At 46.3% G+C, this 22,150-nt stretch overlaps 1 protein-coding gene across 1 annotated transcript in view; it reads left to right on the forward strand.

Annotated features, from left to right (window-relative positions):
• fam53b (family with sequence similarity 53 member B) overlaps window positions 1-21,022 on the forward strand; it is a 21,747-nt gene extending 725 nt beyond the window's left edge. The window contains exons 2-5 of the mRNA XM_083636091.1: window positions 10,052-10,275; window positions 11,657-11,711; window positions 15,290-16,038; window positions 19,959-21,022. Coding sequence (XP_083492217.1) covers window positions 10,186-10,275; window positions 11,657-11,711; window positions 15,290-16,038; window positions 19,959-20,321 — 1,257 coding nt within the window. The 5' untranslated portion in view covers window positions 10,052-10,185 and the 3' untranslated portion in view covers window positions 20,322-21,022. The remainder of the gene's footprint in view (window positions 1-10,051; window positions 10,276-11,656; window positions 11,712-15,289; window positions 16,039-19,958) is intronic.
• Window positions 21,023-22,150: the final 1,128 nt, after the last annotated feature.

Genomic DNA, 22,150 nt, shown 5'->3' on the forward strand with positions numbered 1-22,150 from the left:
TGTTCATAATGTGTACGTCTCATAGCATCCAATGTACAGAGTATTCATTACCATTGTGTAACCCCAGAAAGTATCTCTGTCTTGTATACTTAGGCAGCTGGGCTACAGGCTATAACCGTAGCCCTTAGGCTGTACCTGTAAGAGCTGTTAAATACCTTTTCCACAGCCATCGGGTTCAAGGCTTCATATCTGATTCCGCTGTATTTGGCCATATCATTTAGTCCCTTTGCTGGTATGTTACGGTTTTCTGTGCCGTTGCAGTGGAATGTTGTCTTATCTCTATCTACTGTAGCTAACCTTCCCCTCAGGTATGAAGACAGGCCTGGCTGACATACAATCCAACCAAATCTGCAATTTAAGTGCTCAGTCGGAGCATAAACACAAGAGCTTGCTTAACCTGAACTCCTGTGAGTGTCTTATTGGCCATGACTGCCAAAGTGTACAAGTAGCTCATAGTGGCAGTTTTTATCCATAACACACACACATCAGCTAAAGTGGCATAGAGAAAGTAGACTTTGTTGTTGGTGTACAGAAGTGCCAATTTACTTTTTGTGGAACTAGCCTACATTTCATATTCTGTCATACGTAGTTTGTGGCCTTTCTCTCGAGTTCAAAATCCTGTTTGCTCTGTAGCCTGCGTGTAACATTCTGTGAGCTCCCGTCACACCAATTTGCGTGCCAAACTCATTTCCCTTTCATGAGGGATTTGGGAAAAGGAGTTTAAGCGACTGTGTGTGTGTTGGTTACTTGGACTAGCTCCGCTTTCAGGGTCCTGCTGAATTGTTAAAGCAACTTACAACAAAGCAAGTTGCCTATCAGACTGTGCAGATGATTCCCCCTTCCTTGCCCGTATTGCTGGAAATATTTAGACAATTCTTTGAGGTTCTCTGAGACCCTGTGTATCATAATGACTAAGCTATGACATTGTTCAAGCACTGCCGTTTCCCTCTTTTTCCAGTTCCTATGCCTGGTCAGTGGTCGGTGGAAGTGCAGTGTCTGGGGAGGGATGTGCTCTTCATTATATTCTTGATTTTGATTGAATGCAAACAGGCCTGTGTCCTGTCGTCTGTCCATGTCCTATTAACGTGCAATGTTGTTCTGCTGTGATTGATTGTGGAAGTAGAGGCATGCTGCTGCGTCTTCGACCCTTTGTGTTGCAGAGACTTTGTTCGATTTAGCATTCATCTGGACAACATTTCTCTCCCAACTTGGACAGGTTCTGCTGAAAGCCATGTTTGCAGACCTCAATGAACCTCTTGTTCTGAACAAATGTATACAGTGCAAGTGATTATGTATGAGATAATTAAACAGCGGGCTTGCTTTAAAATGTAGGCCTCCTTGGCTGCCATGCATAGCCTTGCTGAGCCTTTGTGTTTATGGTAAGTGGGCAGCTGCATGCTTGTGAGACCGTGGCTCTACCCCTCAACCAAGCTTGGTCGCCACTATTGAAGCCTCCCAGCCATGCTGATTTCTGTCTATTCACTCACTGCTTTAAATATAGTGTATGCCTCCCATTTGCCATAGCCTAATTTCTGTGAAAACGCAGGCAGCTGTGGGCTAGCCTACACCCTATCATGTGTTTCATACATTTCTTTTCAGTCAGTCAGCCGTAGCAAAACTCGATGGAGCCTGCCCTTTGTGCCCACTAATTGATCACAACACTAACAAAGAAGTTTTCAGGTTACCTCCATTTTCACAGTGTAAAGTGATGTGCACTGCAGTGCTGCAGAAGAAGAAAAAGCAGAACTGGTTTGCTTTATCATTCAGTCAGTCTTCATGCACCCTTGGTGTCCTGCGCTTTGTGATATGTCCTGTCAACACGACATGGCATGGGAAACTGCCTGAATGTGCATACGTCCAAATATGGATCATTCACACAAGCCGTGACCACTCAAAGAAATAGGTCACAACTTGAGCCAATAGCTTGGGGACACAAACTTTTTAGGAACATGCATATTTTCTCCCAGGGAATGATTTTGTGTGGAGTTGAGCTAAGCATGACTGTTAGTTAGCCAGCATTCTTTTCTCAAGCAGTACAGTGATGAAGAGCAGTAGACAAATCCCTCAGCTAGGTTTCAGGTTGGGCCGTCTCAGGTGCTCAGCAGATGCTCGGATTACTGAGGACCACAATCCTGGGATTGTTCTGAGTAGGGTACAGATCCAACTGCCATGCATGCAGGAATGTCAAAAGAGAATAGCCTATATGCAAATGCAACCTCAAAATTCTGCTATTTGTGGGTGGGGGTGGTAATAACAGCTTTGTATAGCTTTTACACACATGGGATATGTAATTCAACCCTAATCTTGCATTCTAACCTTTATATGGGCTAAAAAGCCTATTGATGCCTTATTGATACAGTCATGTTGTAACTCGTCAACTAATTGAGTTAGCCTACATTAAGGCCTATATAGTCCAATGAGGCACACACATTATGTCAAGCAGTGTTGTTTACCACTAGTTCTCCAAGTGCCATAAGATGGATTAGTATTAGCTGTGATTGTCAGAGTCAGACTCAAAGCTGCCAGATCCTTATGTAATGTTGGCCTAACCCCGGGGGATTACAGTGAGCAATGTATAGAAAAGCTGCCCTAATTGGACAATTGCATTTTAAAGCTTTCAGGCCAGGGGTGACTGCACTTCAGAAGCCTGTTGTTGTTATATCTAGGCTGAAAGGCTGTACTCTTTCTGGACTAGGAAGAGACGACAAGATAGTACTTCTATGTCTATTACATAAGTTCAGCCAATTCAGCCGACTGCAAATTAGGCCTAGGCTTTATTCTTGATCCAATCGACAGACTGTGGGTTTCCTCTCGATACCCATCTAGCATCTATTTATTCTATGTGATAGCTTGCTTTTGCAACTTTTGGCAGCCCCCAAAATAACGCTGTTTGAAACGCTTGTGTGGTAAAATAATGCTGTTTGAAAGTAAAATAACATTGTTTGAAAGTAAAATAACACTGTTTGAAAGTAAAATAATGCTGTTTGAAAGGCTTGTGTGGTCAAATAACACTGTTTGAAAGTAAAATAACACTGTTTGAAAGTAAAATAACGCTGTTTGAAAAATGCTGTTTGAAAGTAAAATAACGCTGTTTGAAAGGCTTGTGTGGTAAAATAACACTGTTTGAAAGTAAAATAACGCTGTTTGAAAGTAAAATCACGCTATTTGAAAGGCTTGTGTGGTCAAATAACGCTGTTTGAAAGTAAAATAACGCTGTTTGAAAGTAAAATAACGCTATTTGAAAGGCTTGTGTGGTCAAATAACGCTGTTTGAAAGTAAAATAACGCTGTTTGAAAGTAAAATAACGCTATTTGAAAGGCTTGTGTGGTCAAATAACGCTGTTTGAAAGTAAAATAACGCTGTTTGAAAGGCTTGTGTGGTCAAATAATGCTGTTTGAATGTAAATAACGCTGTTTGAAACTAAAATAATGCTGTTTGAAAGGCTTGTGTGGTCAAATAACGCTGTTTGAAAGTAAAATAACACTGTTTGAAAGTAAAATAATGCTGTTTGAAAGTAAAATGACGCTGTTTGAAAGTAAAATAACGTTGTTTGAAAGGCTTGTGTGGTCAAATAACACTGTTTGAAAGTAAAATAACACTGTTTGAAAGTAAAATGACGCTGTTTGAAAGTAAAATAACGTTGTTTGAAAGGCTTGTGTGGTCAAATAACGCTGTTTGAAACTTTGAAAGTAAAATAACACTGTTTGAAAGGCTTGTGTGGTCAAATAACGCTGTTTGAATGTAAAATAACGCTGTTTGAAAGTAAAATAACGCTGTTTGAAAGGCTTGTGTGGTCAAATAACGCTGTTTGAAAGTAAAATAACGCTGTTTGAAAGGCTTATGTGGTCAAATAACGCTGTTTGAAAGTAAAATAACGCTGTTTGAAAGGCTTGTGTGGTCAAATAACACTGTTTGAAGGGCTTGTGTGGTGACCACAAAGGAAGTGTGGAGCTCAATCAACTCGTCAAAGACGACACTATTCTAGTGCTGTCTGTCACTGCTGAGTCCACAGCAGTCAGGCAGTCTTGTCGGTCAGAAGCCTGTTTGCATGTAGCAGAGAGGCAGATCCGAGGGAATGTGCTACAACTCTCTTCCCCGACTCACAGCGAGATTAGACTTCTCAGTTGTCACGGTGGCTGCTGCCCTAACACAGATAAAGAGCTATCAGTCCCCAGAACCGTGAAGGCTCTCACTGATTCCAGATAACGGCAGCATCGTTATGAAGGTGAGCCTGTCCTGACGTCAGACGGGTAGAAAGTCTAGAAACGTCCCTTTGGCAGCAATTCTAATTCCGTGAACTAGATACTTGGGTTGACTTCATCCTCGGCATCTTTTAACACAAGTGCATGCAATTGGAAGCCAATACAGTGGTTGTACCCAACAGGCATTGGAGATGAATGAGGGGCATGTCTTGGTATGTCTCATACGTTTGCTTTACAGTTTCGCCCGTGCAGGAGAAAGCACGGGCCTGTTGCCAAGCCCCAAGGAGAGCGCTTCATCCTCAACACATGCAAGTTTTCCATTCACAGAGTGTCACACAAGTTTGAATGGATGTCAAAGGCTGCGGGACGAGGTTAGGCTTGCCTTCATTCTATGTTGTTCAACTTCTGTCATGGAGCCGGGGAATGTTTATAATGACATTATAAAACCCCTCCCACTTAGCGCGCTTGGTTTAGATTTGTGGGGGGAAACTTCATGCCGTCGCCTGACCATGAGGAAGATGAGAACATTGTTGGGATTCTCCTCAACTAGAACTAATGGATGTTGTTTACAGCTCAGAAGAGTGTCAGTCAGGCTACATTTGCTTATACTGTATGTATGTGTTAGGCCCTAGAATGTTAGTGAAGGTGCGTGCAGTGCCGGTTTCGGGGCACCGGAGGGCGGATATTTCACTCAGCAGCTCGGGCATGCAATGCACCTAAATCTGCATTGCAAGTCGGTATCAGTAGTACCGGTTGTAAAAGTACCGGTACCATATTGGTACCGGGTTTCGGTACCAAACCCTATTGATGACTATAACCATGATCACTATAAGCGGATTCCACTGTAGTAGCTTACATTTTACACCCCTCTATAGAAGGAAAACAGAAGTTTTGTTTGTGTAGTATAAAGATGGTGTTAAAAAGCTTTTTTACCCCCTCCAACAATGTGGCTTCTTGGGTGAGGTTTCTTTCTTTCCTTATCAATGCCATCTGCCTCCATCACCAAGTCATTAAGGGTCATGTATAAACGAGCGTTTCATGGTCACGCACAGTATAGACTGGCCTGGCCTATTCCAGCTACAAGCTTTGATCTGTTCTCTTCCATTCGGAGAGGCCTCCTGGAACTGGATTGCTCTCCTTGTGGAACTCTGCTTATATTTTAGCTACGAACATTCCAGTGTTGAAGTTGTTTTCCTGATGTGATAAGTGTTAGTAAATGGAAATCATATGCTGCATGCAAGCATCGCCATCACCTAATGCCGCCACTCCGTCAGCGTCAGCCCCCTCAGGGTCTTGTGATGCTGACCCCCCCCCCCCCAACCTCTGCTGTTGCCTCTTTTGTGTCCCACGGTGTCTCATCATCTGCACAGAGCACCCTTTTGTTTCACAGACTCCATCTCTTTCTATCTCTCTCTTCTCTAGCATCTCTGACCTTGCAGGCCTACGCTATCTCTCATCTCTAGCATCTCTGACCTTGCAGGCCTACTCTATCTCTCTCTTCTCTAGCATCTCTGACCTTGCAGGCCTACTCTATCTCTCTCTTCTCTAGCATCTCTAACCTGCAGGCCTACTCTATCTCTCATCTCTAGCATCTCTGACCTTGCAGGCCTACTCTATCTCTCTCGTCTCTAGCATCTCTGACCTTGCAGGCCTACTCTATCTCTCTCTTCTCTAGCATCTCTAACCTGCAGGCCTACTCTATCTCTCATCTCTAGCATCTCTGACCTTGCAGGCCTACTCTATCTCTCTCGTCTCTAGCATCTCTGACCTTGCAGGCCTACTCTATCTCTCTCTTCTCTAGCATCTCTAACCTGCAGGCCTACTCTATCTCTCATCTCTAGCATCTCTGACCTTGCAGGCCTACTCTATCTCTCTCGTCTCTAGCATCTCTGACCTGCAGGCCTACTCTATCTCTCTCTTCTCTAGCATCTCTAACCTGCAGGCCTACTCTATCTCTCATCTCTAGCATCTCTGACCTTGCAGGCCTACTCTATCTCTCATATCTAGCATCTCTGACCTGCAGGCCTACTCTACCTCTCTCTTCTCTAGCATCTCTGACCTTGCAGGCCTACTCTATCTCTCATCTCTAGCATCTCTGACCTGCAGGCCTACTCTATCTCTCTCATCTCTAGCATCTCTGACCTGCAGGCCTACTCTATCTCTCTCGTCTCTAGCATCTCTGACCTGCAGGCCTACTCTATCTCTCTCTTCTCTAGCATCTGATCTGACCTGCAGGCCTACTCTATCTCTCTCTTCTCTAGCATCTGATCTGACCTTGCAGGCCTACTCTCTCTCTTCTCTAGCATCTCTGACCTCGCAGGCCTACTATATCTCTCTCTTCTCTAGCATCTCTAACCTGCAGGCCTACTCTACCTCTCTCTTCTCTAGCATCTCTGACCTTGCAGTATCTCTCTTCTCTAGCATCTCTGACCTTGCAGGCCTACTCTATCTCTCTCTTCTCTAGCATCTCTGACCTCGCAGCCTACTCTATCTCTCTCGTCTCTAGCATCTCTGACCTGCAGGTCTACTCTATCTCTCTCTTCTCTAGCATCTCTAACCTGCAGGCCTACTCTACCTCTCTCTTCTCTAGCATCTCTGACCTCACAGGCCTACTCTTATCTCTCTTCTCTAGCATCTCTGACCTCGCAGGCCTACTCTATCTATCTTCTCTAGCATCTCTGACCTGCAGGCCTACTCTATCTCTCTCTTCTCTAGCATCTCTGACCTCGCAGGCCTACTCTATCTCTCTTCTCTAGCATCTCTAACCTGCAGGCCTACTCTATCTCTCTTCTCTAGCATCTCTGAGCTGCAGGCCTACTCTATCTCTCTCTTCTCTAGCATCTCTGACCTGCAGGCCTACTCTATCTCTCTCTTCTCTAGCATCTCTGACCTTGCAGGCCTACCACCACCATCCTTTCTACACCACGCTCATGGTTTCCTTCCCCTACCTGACTTATCGGGCGGTAGTAAAATAATCTGTGGCGATTATACTCTATAGATATAGATTATATATAGATTATACTCTATAGATTATACTCTATAGATTTACATCTGTGACTAATCAGCTGTTTTACTGTAATCTGCGCTGCACTAATGCGAAGAGGGTTGTTTTGATAACCGCAAGGTCGGCTATTCCCAGCCAGTCCCCGAGGATTCAATTACACAACTTTGACTTTGACTCTGCTCTCTGTGTTCCAGTGTGGAACACTTTGAGGAAACATCTCTGCTCTCTGTGTTCCAGTGTGGAACACTTTGAGGAAACATCTCTGCTCTCTCAGATAATCTTCCAAATGGACAGGCAACAGCAAAAACAAGCTATAGAGTTCCACTTTTGGTGACACGGCGGAGAAACCCACAGCGTGAAAATGCAGCTCATACACTGACTATAAGCTATGCTCATACACTGTGACTATAAGCTATGCTCATACACTGACTATAAGCTATGCTCATACACTGACTATAAGCTATGCTCATACACTGTGACTGTAAGCTATGCTCATACACTGACTGTAAGCTATGCTCATACACTGACTATAAGCTATGCTCATACACTGACTATAAGCTATGCTCATACACTGTGACTGTAAGCTATGCTCATACACTGACTATAAGCTATGCTCATACACTGTGACTGTAAGCTATGCTCATACACTGACTATAAGCTATGCTCATACACTGTGACTGTAAGCTATGCTCATACACTGACTATAAGCTATGCTCATACACTGTGACTGTAAGCTATGCTCATACACTGACTATAAGCTATGCTCATACACTGTGACTGTAAGCTATGCTCATACACTGACTATAAGCTATGCTCATACACTGACTATAAGCTATGCTCATACACTGTGACTGTAAGCTATGCTCATACACTGACTATAAGCTATGCTCATACACTGTGACTATAAGCTATGCTCATACACTGACTATAAGCTATGCTCATACACTGACTATAAGCTATGCTCATAGACTGTGACTGTAAGCTATGCTCATACACTGACTATAAGCTATGCTCATACACTGTGACTATAAGCTATGCTCATACACTGACTATAAGCTATGCTCATACACTGACTATAAGCTATGCTCATACACTGACTATAAGCTATGCTCATACACTGTGACTATAAGCTATGCTCATACACTGTGACTATAAGCTATGCTCATACACTGACTGTAAGCTATGCTCATACACTGACTATAAGCTATGCTCATACACTGACTATAAGCTATGCTCATAGACTGTGACTATAAGCTATGCTCATACACTGACTATAAGCTATGCTCATACACTGTGACTGTAAGCTATGCTCATAGACTGTGACTATAAGCTATGCTCATACACTGACTGTAAGCTATGCTCATACACTGTGACTGTAAGCTATGCTCATACACTGACTATAAGCTATGCTCATACACTGACTGTAAGCTATGCTCATACACTGACTATAAGCTATGCTCATACACTGACTATAAGCTATGCTCATACACTGACTATAAGCTATGCCCATACACTGTGACTGTAAGCTATGCTCATAGACTGTGACTATAAGCTATGCTCATACACTGACTGTAAGCTATGCTCATACACTGTGACTGTAAGCTATGCTCATACACTGACTATAAGCTATGCTCATACACTGACTATAAGCTATGCTCATACACTGTGACTGTAAGCTATGCTCATACACTGACTATAAGCTATGCTCATACACTGACTATAAGCTATGCTCATACACTGACTATAAGCTATGCTCATACACTGTGACTGTAAGCTATGCTCATACACTGACTATAAGCTATGCTCATACACTGACTATAAGCTATGCTCATACACTGACTATAAGCTATGCCCATACACTGTGACTGTAAGCTATGCTCATACACTGTGACTGTAAGCTATGCTCATACACTGACTATAAGCTATGCTCATACACTGTGACTATAAGCTATGCTCATACACTGTGACTGTAAGCTATGCTCATACACCGTGACTGTAAGCTATGCTCATACACTGACTATAAGCTATGCTCATACACTGACTATAAGCTATGCTCATACACTGACTATAAGCTATGCTCATACACTGACTATAAGCTATGCTCATACACTGACTATAAGCTATGCTCATACACTGTGACTATAAGCTATGCTCATACACTGTGACTATAAGCTATGCTCATACACTGACTGTAAGCTATGCTCATACACTGACTATAAGCTATGCTCATACGCTGACTGTAAGCTATGCTCATACACTGTGACTATAAGCTATGCTCATACACTGACTGTAAGCTATGCTCATACACTGTGACTATAAGCTATGCTCATACACTGACTATAAGCTATGCTCATACACTGACTATAAGCTATGCTCATACACTGACTGTAAGCTATGCTCATACACTGACTATAAGCTATGCTCATACACTGACTATAAGCTATGCTCATACACTGACTATTGTGAGTATTTGCGGGGAATATTTGCTTGCTCACGTGAGAATTAAAAGGATGCTGTCAAACCGCCGACCTCATCAGAATTTCCCCACGCCACGTTGGTAGCTGTTGGTGGGTTTTGTAAGAGTGTTAGAGTAAACCTAAAATACCGAAAGACAGAGAGATCTGTGTGTGTGTCTGCACTGAGCTTGAAGACTTAAGAGAGCGTTGGGTTTGGTCTGCACTGCAGTGATGGTGTGTTTTAGCGCTTCGTTTCACCCAGTGAGGGGATCCTCGTCCTCCACAATCCAGCTGGAGTGCGGCAGTGCGCTCATCTTTTATACGCTAGACAGAATGCTAGAAATGTACCCAATCCTAATCCTTTGCTCATCTCTTCTGTGTCTGCCCAGGATTGGAGCGAGGAGTGAAGAACATTCCTTGAGGGGTCGAGGGGTGCTGCCAGTGCATATCAGCCTGCTCACGCCATGCCCACCAAGATGGCCTCCAGCCTGATTTGCCAGCACTGGAATGGCTTGGGACAGAGATGTGTGTTGCCATGGTGATCATTTACAAGAAAACACTGGAAAAGAAGGGTGTTGACGATGTAACATCCAAAAGGGCGGATTTGGGCCCGGTGAGAGGTTTCTCTACTTGTGTGCATGATTTTTTCAGAGCTTTGTGTTCAGTGTGTGATTGCATGTTTTGTGTGTATCTCTGCCAACAGGCCTGAGCTGTGCTTGTCAAACAACAGGGTGCTGTTATAAATCAAGACAAATGTTGCCTGCCACATCATGCCACAGCATTTCTATGGCCCTATATTATATTTTCCTATTTTGCCAAAGTTAATCAGAGCTTGAATTTGACAGACCCAATAATCAACGTAGCTTCCCCTGAGTCAAATTTGTTCAGGGGAAGAAAAAATAAAATAAAAATTAAAACGTGTTACCTTACGAAATCCCAGGCAATAATGTCAAAAAATGATTTGGGTGTTACGCACTTGACAGAGAGGGGATGTTTTCCTTACAATGAATGATGATTGCATTGTAATGGCTGCCAGTCGTTCTCACCGGGGTGTTTGTCATCTGGTTTGAATCCTCAATGTTCCATTTACTACACTCAAAACAATGGAGTATTTGAGTTCCACGCGGCTGCATGGGCAACTCTGACTCATGTTCTAATCAGCATCCATGCAGTAGAAAGCTTCTCTCTGCCAGCACAGAGTGAGAGAATTCCCCCAGTAATGTGGGCCGTGTTTGCCCTCTTGGCCACGTGAAATGAAGTCATCATGCTCTGGGCTGAGCGTCAGACATAGACATTTATGGAGGAGCTCTCTCTCTCTCTGTTGACTGGCCCATGCTTGGTCCTCAGCTCAAAGCACAGTAGTATCCTCCTTCAACATGTGCTATAACGACACATTTATATATACCGTACACAGACTTTGACTTTGTTAAGTTTTTAAAAAACGTTTATATGTTAGATTCCCTGTCTGCCAACACGAGAGTTGTAGGTTTGAGCCCCGTGTTGCCTCCACCCTGGTCGGGTGTCCATACAGACACAATTGGCCCCGTCTGCGGGTGGGAAGCCGGATTAAGGGTGTCCTGGTTGCTGCACTAGCGCCTCCTCTGGTCGCTCAACTGTGTGTGTGTGTGGGGGGGGGGGGGGGTGCGGAGGTGAATGAATGAATAGCGTGTTCCTCCCACAAACCAAGTCCTGCCGGTAAAAAAAAGAAGCGGCTGGCGACTTCACATGTATCGGAGGAAGCATGTGCTAATCTACAACTCTGCCCAGATGGGCAGACGGGGTGGAGCAGCGACCAGGACAGCTTGACAGGGGAAATTGGCAAAGTACAATTGGGGAGAAAACGGCGGGGCGGGGTCTGGGGCATCTGAAAAAAAAAATCTATTTATTTGTTGATTATAAACTGGTCCCCACAGTGCTGGTAGTGGATTTAGAATGTCCTAGGTTTGTCAGTTTGAGCGGTGAGCTGACTTTGGGTCCTTTCTGCATTTCCACAGTTCCAGGCGCAGACCATGAGCCAGGGGACTGCCCTCTTCTCCTGCGGACTCATGGGTAAGAGTCAGACCTCTCTGTGACCCCCTTTCAGTCAATATAGGCTACACATCCACACGCATGCATACACCTCACCCCCTATACTCGCGTCACAGTCGTTTCTTCTTGGCCCATTGTCGTCCTTCATTGTGCCTGGCTTCCCATCGCAGACTAAGACCTGTAATTATGTACTCATGACATCCTTCAACAGCTTGCGGGGGCCAGAAAATGTCAGGTGTTTTACGACAGCCTTGGTTTGCACGGGTGTTGCCGCATTGTCACCTTTCAGAGAGATGATTGATAAAAGAGCAGCCAGCCGGTCCCTGCTGCATCTGCTCCACCAGCACATGCTATTGTGTCAAACATGGCCGACAGGTGTTCCTGCTAAGATGAATGTGCATTAATGACCATGTATTGGCGCCTTGTCATTAGCAGCATTCTCATGGCGCTCCTGCATGCTACAAAGCGCTGGACATTTTGTTGCCCATTTGGATATCTGTTAATGATTAAAAAAAACAACAGAAATGCCAAGGCTCCATAGAGAACCGCAGGAAGGAGTCCAGAAGTATACTTCCGGGTTCGTCAGGGGAAAAGTGAATGGTGTTTTTTTAGAACTTAAATGCATAAAATAAATAAGGTCTGTGGTTAACATGTGAATTTGGGTTCAGCAGGATAATCTTCACAAACGTTAATAGCTTTTATGACTTTGGAACATAAATGCGGTTTTTTTTAAATGTGATTTTTAGAAAACGCTTCAAAAGGCATAAAAGTGATTCACGTTTGTAAAGATTATCCTGCTGAACCCAAATTCGCGTTCCCATAAACGTGTGTTAATCACAGACATTATTTTATGCATTTAAGTGAAATTCCCATTCTAAAACCCCATAGACTTTTCCACTGACGAACCAAAAAAGCGGCGATTTCTGGTCAAGCCTACAAAAAGACATCATCCCTGCGGTACTGTATTCATGTAGCAGTAGTAGGAGGAACAGCCTCTATGCACATGTTCAGATGAATGCTGTTTTATGGCACAGTAAGTTGGCACCGAGTCCCTAAGACTGGCAAGGTCCTGTCAGAGAACATCACACAACCAGTAGGTGTAGTTCACGCCAGCCTTTGTTCTCCACCCTGCCCATGTAAATGGTATTTTGGTGACTTTATCTCCAGAGGAGAAGCATAGACCTTTTGCATACCAAGACAGAGTGGGCAGATGCCTTGTCGTTCAAGATCTGACTCATGGTTTCTAATGGCTGACCCAGTCAGTGATTCAAGAGTGTTTCTGCAAGTGTGGTACCAGGTGGTGTGCTGTCTGGGCATGGTGGTGGTGTGCTGTCTGGGCATGGTGGTGGTGTGCTGTCTGGGCATGGTGGTGGTGTGCTGTCTGGGCATGGTGGTGGTGTGCTGTCTGGGCATGGTGGTGGTGTGCTGTCTGGGCATGGTGGTGGTGTGCTGTCTGGGCATGATGGTGGTGTGCTGTCTGGGCATGGTGGTGGTGTGCTGTCTGGGCATGGTGGTGGTGTGCTGTCTGGGCATGGTGGTGGTGTGCTGTCTGGGCATGGTGGTGGTGTGCTGTCTGGGCATGGTGGTGGTGTGCTGTCTGGGCATGGTGGTGGTGTGCTGTCTGGGCATGGTGGTGGTGTGCTGTCTGGGCATGGTGGTGGTGTGCTGTCTGGGCATGGTGGTGGTGTGCTGTCTGGGCATGGTGGTGGTGTGCTGTCTGGGCGTGGTATCTATGGTGTTGCTGGAGTGTTGATCAGTGTTGTGGCGCATAGCTACCTGGATGGATCTCTATATAACTGAGATCTCTTTCAAAACCAGCGTGCTACAAGGTAGACTTCACCCATAACCAAGAGATAATAAGCCCCAGTCACAATGTTTATGATGGGCTATTGACATTTGCTCCACTAATGTCTCCCAGGTTCAGGTTAAAATGTATTGTTCCTGATGGGAAATGTGTCATAAACATAAGAGACATTTAACCATGTTTGACCTTTGACATTGACAACATGACGGCTTAACCAAGAGACTGTAACTGCTTCACACCAAGTAAGAAACACAAAAAAGCTTCACTCGTGAATTATTCGCCACTCGAGTGAGTGGGTGATGAGGCAAATTATTTGCACTCATTCATCTACTTGTGCGTTTGCATTGACTTTGTATCTAATCTCATCACGCAAATCTGCGGAAATTGTCCCGGAGTGAATGCCCAGTGATAGTTTAAGTGCTAAAGTGCTTGTGTTGTTATTGCACATTGCTCTATTGCACTAAGATTTAGGCCTAGTTCTCTGTTGGAACAAGGCTTGATATTGAGTCAGTTAGACATTGAGCCCCATTCTCTTTCCCCAATCAGCTGTGCTGACAGACTGGGTACACACTAAAGCTGTGCTGACATACTGGGTACACACTAAAGCAGTGCCCCTGGAGCCACAACCAGCTTATTTATTCTGGTTTTGGATACCCTCCCTTCTCTAGTTGGCAGGTGCAGATTACATGAAGTGGTGCATACTGTCGTACTAGGATGACCAGTGTAGACCCAGACTGAAGCAGTCTCTGTAGGACCACCAGTGTAGACCCAGACTGGATCAGTCTCTGTAGGACCACCAGTGTAGACCCAGACTGAAGCAGTCTCTGTAGGACCACCAGTGTAGACCCAGACTGGAGCAGTCTCTGTAGGACCACCAGTGTAGACCCAGACTGGAGCAGTCTGTAGGACCACCAGTGTAGACCCAGACTGGAGCAGTCTGTAGGACCACCAGTGCAGACCCAGACTGGAGCAGTCTGTAGGACCACCTGTGTAGACCCAGACTGGAGCAGTCTCTGTAGGACCACCTGTGCAGACCCAGACTGGAGCAGTCTCTGTAGGACCACCAGTGTAGACCCAGACTGGAGCAGTCTGTAGGACCACCAGTGTAGACCCAGACTGGAGCAGTCTGTAGGACCACCAGTGCAGACCCAGACTGGAGCAGTCTGTAGGACCACCAGTGCAGACCCAGACTGGAGCAGTCTGTAGGACCACCAGTGCAGACCCAGACTGGAGCAGTCTGTAGGACCACCAGTGCAGACCCAGACTGGAGCAGTCTGTAGGACCACCAGTGCAGACCCAGACTGGAGTAGTCTGTAGGACCACCAGTGCAGACCCAGACTGGAGCAGTCTCTCCCTAATGGGCCTCTTCCATGTCAAGGCTGAAGTGCACTTGCCCTCTAAAGATCATAGAACCCTGAGAAAACCGCTCTAGGAGCTGTTTTCTCTCACCTCAGTTTTGAGGGCAAATGTTGGTCCATAGCTAAAATGCTTCTCATACTGGGTTTAACTATTCCAAGTTAAACCTGTAATTAACTCTCCATCCATCAATCATTTAGGGTATTTGTGGTCATAGTGTTGATATTCAGGTCAGGATCTTTTTGGTCCTTGAACATCTGATCTGAGAACATCTGATCTGATTTTTAATTCCTCCATTTAGGAATTGAATTATTCAAAAAGTATTAATTTTGCTCTTGTACACATAGTACATATTCAACATATGTGGAGGTTCTCAGTATTTCCCCCTTGTTTTTCAGGATAGTAGGTTGATCTAATTGAATGTTGTTGTTGTTTTCAGAGACGAGCGGGTGGCGTGAGGTGGGTCGGGGCTGTGCCATACAGCAGAGACCAGTGGGGGCTAGCCTGGAGAGCCTGTGGGACGTCCTGCCAGAGGTGCATCAGAGTCCTGCCCACTGGGGTTGGGAAGTTGGCACTACCTCGAGCACCATCACCAGCTTACTGCAGGACCTCAGTCTGACTGAGGCCGCCTCCTCACCCTCCACCGCACCCCCCAGCAAGCGGCAGTGCCGCTCCCTGTCCTGCTCAGAAGAGCTGGGTGGTTGCCGCTCTGCCTGGCGGCCCCAGGGCTCCCGTGTGTGGACAGCAGTGGAGAAGAGGAGGTGCCACAGCGGGGGCAGCGTCCAGCGCGGCGGTGCCGGCGCCGCGCTGGTCAGCTTCCCGGCCATGCAGCGCAGCTCTAGCTTCAGCCTGCCCGCCCGCTCCAACACCCTGGAGCTGCCGTGCTTCGCCCAGCGCCTGCCCTGTCCCTCTGCCTTCACCGGCCTGACTCCTCCCTCCTCCGAGCCCCCAGCGCAGCCCCTCTACCTCTCTCATGAACAGATCTGCCTCCCCGAGCCCTGCGGGCCCTCCCCGCCCAGCTCCCCTGACTCCACTCCAGAGCTGGAGCACCGTGGTGGGCAGGGGGTGCTGGCCCGCAGCCGCTCACAACCCTGTGTCCTCAACGACAAGAAGATCGGCATGAAGCGCAGGAGACCGGCCGACACACACAAACAGAGGCCTTCCCTGGACCTGGCCAAGATGACTCAGGTTGGTATTTAAAATGGCAGCTTTTGACTGTAAAACAGATTGTGCAGTGGGAATCACATTTCTAGCACATTTAATTACAGGGTTCGCACAAGGTGCTTGAAAGTGCTTGGATTTTGACCCCAAAAAATCAAGTCCTGGAATACCTTGAAAATAGCCCCCTTTTTAAACAAGGTGCTTAAAAGTCGTTGAATTTCAAATGAACCACATAACGCTGTCTGTCACCATCTTATATTTTAACCAAAGTTTTGTTTATCAAGTCATCCTCCGCCTCCAACAGCCACACACACGGACGGGCCGCACCACATTGCCCACAGCCCCTCCTCTCACTAGTTTAGCAGGCAGCAACTGCATTCGTTGTCTGTCGCGCTAAATGTGTGGAGAATTTCCATTCCGTATTGTAAATGACGACTTCTGTGACATTTGGGCCCGCCATAGTCCTCGTTTCATGCTCTGGTCTATGCTTGGGTCAGATACAAGCCGCTCAGGAGACGGCCAGACCAGCTGGAAGCACTGCTAGATGAATCAAGTCAAGTCTCACTAACGAGAGCTACTAGTCGCAGCAATTTGCTCCTTCCATGTTGGATAAACAAACACCTCAAAGGTCATGCCATTGTGTCCTGTTCTCCCCCAACACACCTCAAAGTGTTTCTGCAGGCACTATCATTAAATGAATGCAATCTTTCACACAGGCCTGTTCTGGGTCACATTCCAATATGTGGGTGTGTATTTGTACTTGAAGTGCAACAACAACTGCGTGAAGTAAAGCATATTTGTGTTACTGGAGTAAGAAATGGTTCATCAAGATCAAAGTGTGTCAAAGAAGTAAATTGCAGGACAGATGAGCTCGTGTTCATAAAAGGACTGCTTCATCTTGGCTCATATCCCTCCCTTTCCTCTTCATGCTGTTATGAAAGTTTATGAAACCAATGACGGGGCAGAGTTTTATCCACTTATGGAGTAAACCATGTTTCAACGGACAGGCTGTTATGTCTGTACATCCTGGCAGGCGTTTGTCTCTCTCACTCACACACACAGAGAGAGTACACACACACACACACACACACACACACACACACACACACACACACACACACACACACACACACACACACACACACACACACACACACACACACACACACACACACACACACACACACACACACACACACACACACACACACACACACACACACACACACACACACACACACACACACACACAGAGAGAGAGAGTAAAGATTCACACGTACACTGACTGGATGGTAAACACAGGGCTGGACTTGGCCCCTCTGAGAAAGTCACCCAGAGTTCAGCAGTGTCTTAACAACAGGGCTGGTGTAACACGACAAGCGGACGCCGCACACACTCCAAACAGGCAGGAGGTCAGCGTGGAGACAACAGCCTTAGGCCAGGCAGGAGGTCAGCGTGGAGACAACAGCCTTAGGCCAGGCAATCGACAGTATTTTGACAGAGGAACTTCAGGCTGCTGAGATAGTTTAGGTTAGCACTGGCTCTTTTCCCGCTGTTCGTTTCAATGCAAGGTTATCTGCATTGTGTTCGCTGTTCCTCTCTTTAGAATTCAATGCACAGCGGTCACATAGGCTTTCCGCTCAGGTAGGAGGCCGTTTCATGGCTTCATACGAAATAATCTGATTTGCTTTCATTCACATGATTTTTATTTATTTATTTTGTCCAAAGATCTTTTTTAATTCCTGTCAAGTGACTCTGGTTTTAAAGGCAAGCCCTTGGGAAATGATTTCCAGACATCTTGGCCTGGATACACGCAACTAAACCCAGCAGAATATACTGTAGCTCTCATCTGGTCAGTAGAACTACCAAACCCAGCAGAATATACTGTAGCTCTCATCTGGTGTGTAGAACTACCGTGGCATGCAGCCTTTTAGTCCGGCCTGTGTTTAAAGATATGCAACCATCAGAATAGCCGGGGGAGTTCAGTGGAAGCAAAGGGGAAAAAAAGAGTACATATCAAGATAAGGGTCAACTGTTGGGTAGTCCTTTTGTTCATAGGCTAAACTTGCTTGTCACTCAACCTAAGTGCTTCACTTTTACAAAGTCACCCTACTATTCAAAGACTGGTCATAGTGCTGAGTGTGTCTCTGAAGTGTCCTCTCACCCACACCCCGTGGTGGTATGGTTTACCCAGAGAGAAACTGCTACCCTCTGTGTGGCTGGCTGTGTGTCTGCTACCCTCTGTGTGGCTGGCTGCGGCTCTGTGAATGTCAGGAAGTCGAGCAGCTGTGGCAGAGATGATAGATCGTCGCACACGGGGATGCGTGTTGGGTAAAGAGATATTGATTTCTGTCAATTCAGCTCAGTGGGTGGATTGCTACCACAACCGGGCCTCATGAGCCATCGATCAGGTTTTATTGACGGAGAGTCAAGGTCACTATGGATGAGGACCTCTCCATTTCACCATGCAGGAGGGATGTGATAGTAGCAGGCAAACTGGACACCAGCACTGTTTGTTAATGGCCCTCATTCTAATGGGGTACAGTAACTGTGAGATGAAACTCTTAGCAAAGAGCATAGCCATCCCTTTTATTTGCCCTTAATAGCGAAACTCTTCCTCTGTAGAACACTTCCTCTATTCTCAGATAAAAAACTATTCTTGGTATGGCTAAACACAGCATGTTGGTGGCCCTATTTTGCTGAGGCCCAGTGACTATTCATGGTCTTGATCAGTTTGGTCCCAGGGTCTGGGCCAGAAATCGGACTCTATCCAGACTGAAGAGCTTATGCAGAGGGCAGCGAGGCGACGCTGGCTTGCTCGGCGCTGACAAATGGACCGTGTTGACCAGAGCCAAGTAAAACAGCAGGACTGCTTTGATCTACTGCTGCTCCGGTGCAGGCACGCACGGCAGGGCCCTTTCTTACTGCTTATCATGGATCATAACTTTCCACTGACACCTTCCTTCTCCTCCAGCCTTATTCATAGCTCTCTAGCCAACTCAGTAGTAGTCTTCATATTCCAAGATCTACTGACGAGTGATACATCCTGAATGTGCACACATGGCTCGGCGTGAAGGCATTTTGCTTGTCTGTGTCACTCCCCTCAGTGTGAGTTGCATCACTCACAGCTCCACGCCTGTTGAGTATTACATAAGAACACAAGTGATGGAGGTTTTATAGAGGGCCTATTCTCCTTGTGTCCTTTTGGCCTAACGCGGTAGAGGTCAGGCATGAGAGACGGCTGTCCTGCCTACTCCACATTAGCTGTCCAGAGTGCATATGCCTCTGTAACACAGCCTCCCAGCTGTCGCGGGCCTTGATACGCCTGCAGCAGCGCTGGCACATGTGGATTTGCCTAAGGAATTTGCTGGGTTCCCCAGATGTATGTGTTCATTGTGCAGCGCCACTGAAAGTGTAAATGGCTGACATGAGTGATGTGTGCCCTCTGGGTATCTGGCCACTTGCTGCCTGGACTCCCGCTGGACCTCAATTTGCACGCTCAGTTCACATTGCTTCACTCATCCAACTACCAGTTGCTCCAGTATGTAATGCAGGCTAAATTTATACCCCAATGGTCTTGTTACCCTTTTTTTTTTTTTTATTATATCGGTTGTTGCCAAATGTCCATCTTTGACATGTCGCTCATGCATACAGTAGAGGGATTGTATTCAGAGGATGTGTGAACGCAGTTACACTTGTGTTTGTATCCTAGTGAGGGCCATAATCTAACATGAGGGATTTTTAAAAATATGATATTTAATATGCTAACCAAGTAAGCTGTCGAGACCCATCTGGAAACATGCCACTGCATGCTATGGGGAGTGGGACGAACGCTGGTTTCCTACCAGTCCAAAGATTTGACATGGATGTGAAAGTTTATGCTTAGCTTCTCTGACAACTACATAATTATTTTTGATATACAAATCGTTCCTTCTGCCTTTCCACAGAAACTTCGGAATTTCCACAGCCTTAGCTGCCCTGGAATCACAGGGGAAGACAGCTGCCCATCGAGCCAGGCCCTCCACATTCTCAGGAGCACAGCCCAATGTGAGAGCGACTTCTTGTCTGTGAGTGAACAGGGCTTGGAGGACGTTCAACCCCGGACCAAAGAGGACGAGCTCACCAGTAGCGGGGCGGCGGACCCCACCATTGAGGAGCTGGACTGGAACTCCCCAGACTACGGCGACGTGACGGCAGGGACAACCAATGGGAAGGACCGTGAGCCCCTGTGGGCGGGGCTGTGTAGCACAAGGAAGGACATGTTTCAGCTGGGAGGCGAGCTAGACATTGAGCAGATCGAGAGGAACTGAGCTGAACTGCCTCCCCTCCAGGGGTTAAGGGACTGTGAAAGTTGATCACTAGGTGGTACAGTCAGCAAACTGTGCTGATAGTCTTAAGGACAAAGCAAGTGGATAGCTAGTGCGGGGAGCGTCCCTGCACTTGCCTTGACTTTTTCCTCAAGGAGAGGTTGAGCAGGAGCTTTGTGGGGACTGTGTGCAGTCAGAAGCCACTTCCCCCTGTGCAGGATGTCAGATGTGTCTCAGGACAACCAGGAAGTCTGGGGTGGGTGAGGTGAGGGACCCGTTGTACTGGGGTCTTAAAGCATTTCTCTGTAAGCCTGATTACCTGTCATTGTTCTAGGTATGGAGAGAATACACAGCAGGTTTGTATAAATTCTCTGCACTAGAAATAGTGAATGTTTCTCTGACGTTCTTCAATAGTAAATATGGGTACATGATGGAAAGACACAGAGACTACTTTGAGAGCTACTGTTAGTAAAGGTCCTTTCACTCGTAACTGAGCAATGAGCTACATGCACACACAACCCATAAAGTATATTGATGAGCTTAACATTTCACAAAGTAACATCGGACTATCCTCCGAGATCTATGCTCCTCTTTGTTTGAGAGAAAATTAGTGATGCTAATAGCGTTAATATTCTTTCTTTTTACAATTTGTAACTACAAAGCTATGTAAAACATGAACATATTTCTATACAAATAAACACAGTTTCAAATGTGTCATTTGTAATCACGTTATTTCAGCGTCTTTACTCAGAAAGTTTGGGATGCCAAGTGTATGGGCTGTAGTAACATTTTTTTGGGATAATGCATTAGCAGAGCTTTAACAGCCAGGTTATTGTTAGAGATGTCTTTAGTGCAGAAACGCAGGCTGACCCAATGAAGCAGCGGGAAAAGACAACAGTAGTAGCAGCAGTAGAGAGGCCTTCACTTGATGGACACCCTGTGATGAGCCTGTGTTTGTGTGCTGAGGCGGGGAGGACGCCGGGCAGGGTGGGAAGTCCGGTCCCCACTTATTTCTTTCTTTCTTTGTGGCGGGGTGGAGTGGTGGAGTGGCGGAGCTTGAGCGGTGGTTCACCCCAGAGACCTCCCTCCCTCCCTGGGCTGGGAAACAAAAGGCTCTTTTTCTCTGAGGAGCACACAGTGACGTGGGAGGCGGCTGTGAATGTGGGCCATGTGTCAGGACTGCTGCTGCACCGTTTCTCTGCTGCCTGTGCAAACATCCAACCCTTTACTGTCTCTGCTTTTTGTTTCGTAGCTCCACTACAGCTGCTGGTTCAGAAGGTGCCTTCAGGGACACGAGAAAAAAAAAAAAAGTCCCCTCGTTAAGGACTGGCTAAGTAATCTGAGGATTGGTTGACACACTATACCCCAGGTTCAAATACCACACAAAGCGTAATTGTGGGCTTACATTTTCCTAAAAGACCAACATATTCTAAGATTATGCTGTCATCCTGAGTATCTGCCTACACAGCGACGTTGTCTTGACGATGTCACTGGTTGAGCCTGGTCGGGGTAATGAGCTGAGAAGGAAGTGGGTAAACACAACACTTGTAAACGTGCTGCGCTGCAGACGGAGACCCGCGGGCTGGGCCCCCCAACCTTTCATCAGCAGAGTGACAGAAGTGAAAGGAGGGCATGCTATGGCACTGTTCTGCAGCATGTCTGTCCGGGACCCCCACGGCACTGACAAAACAGTGTGGGGGTCAGGCGTGCATTGTTGTTTGGGGGGTTAATATGCGCTCTGATTAGAATTTGCACCATATTTAATTGAGCCGTTACGGACAATGTATACCCCACAGTGTTAATGGGTTCAGATTGATTCAGATCAGGTGGTA

Source organism: Poromitra crassiceps, assembly GCF_964638095.1.
Source record: "Poromitra crassiceps genome assembly, chromosome: 4".
NCBI classification, from domain to species: Eukaryota; Metazoa; Chordata; class Actinopteri; order Beryciformes; family Melamphaidae; genus Poromitra; species Poromitra crassiceps.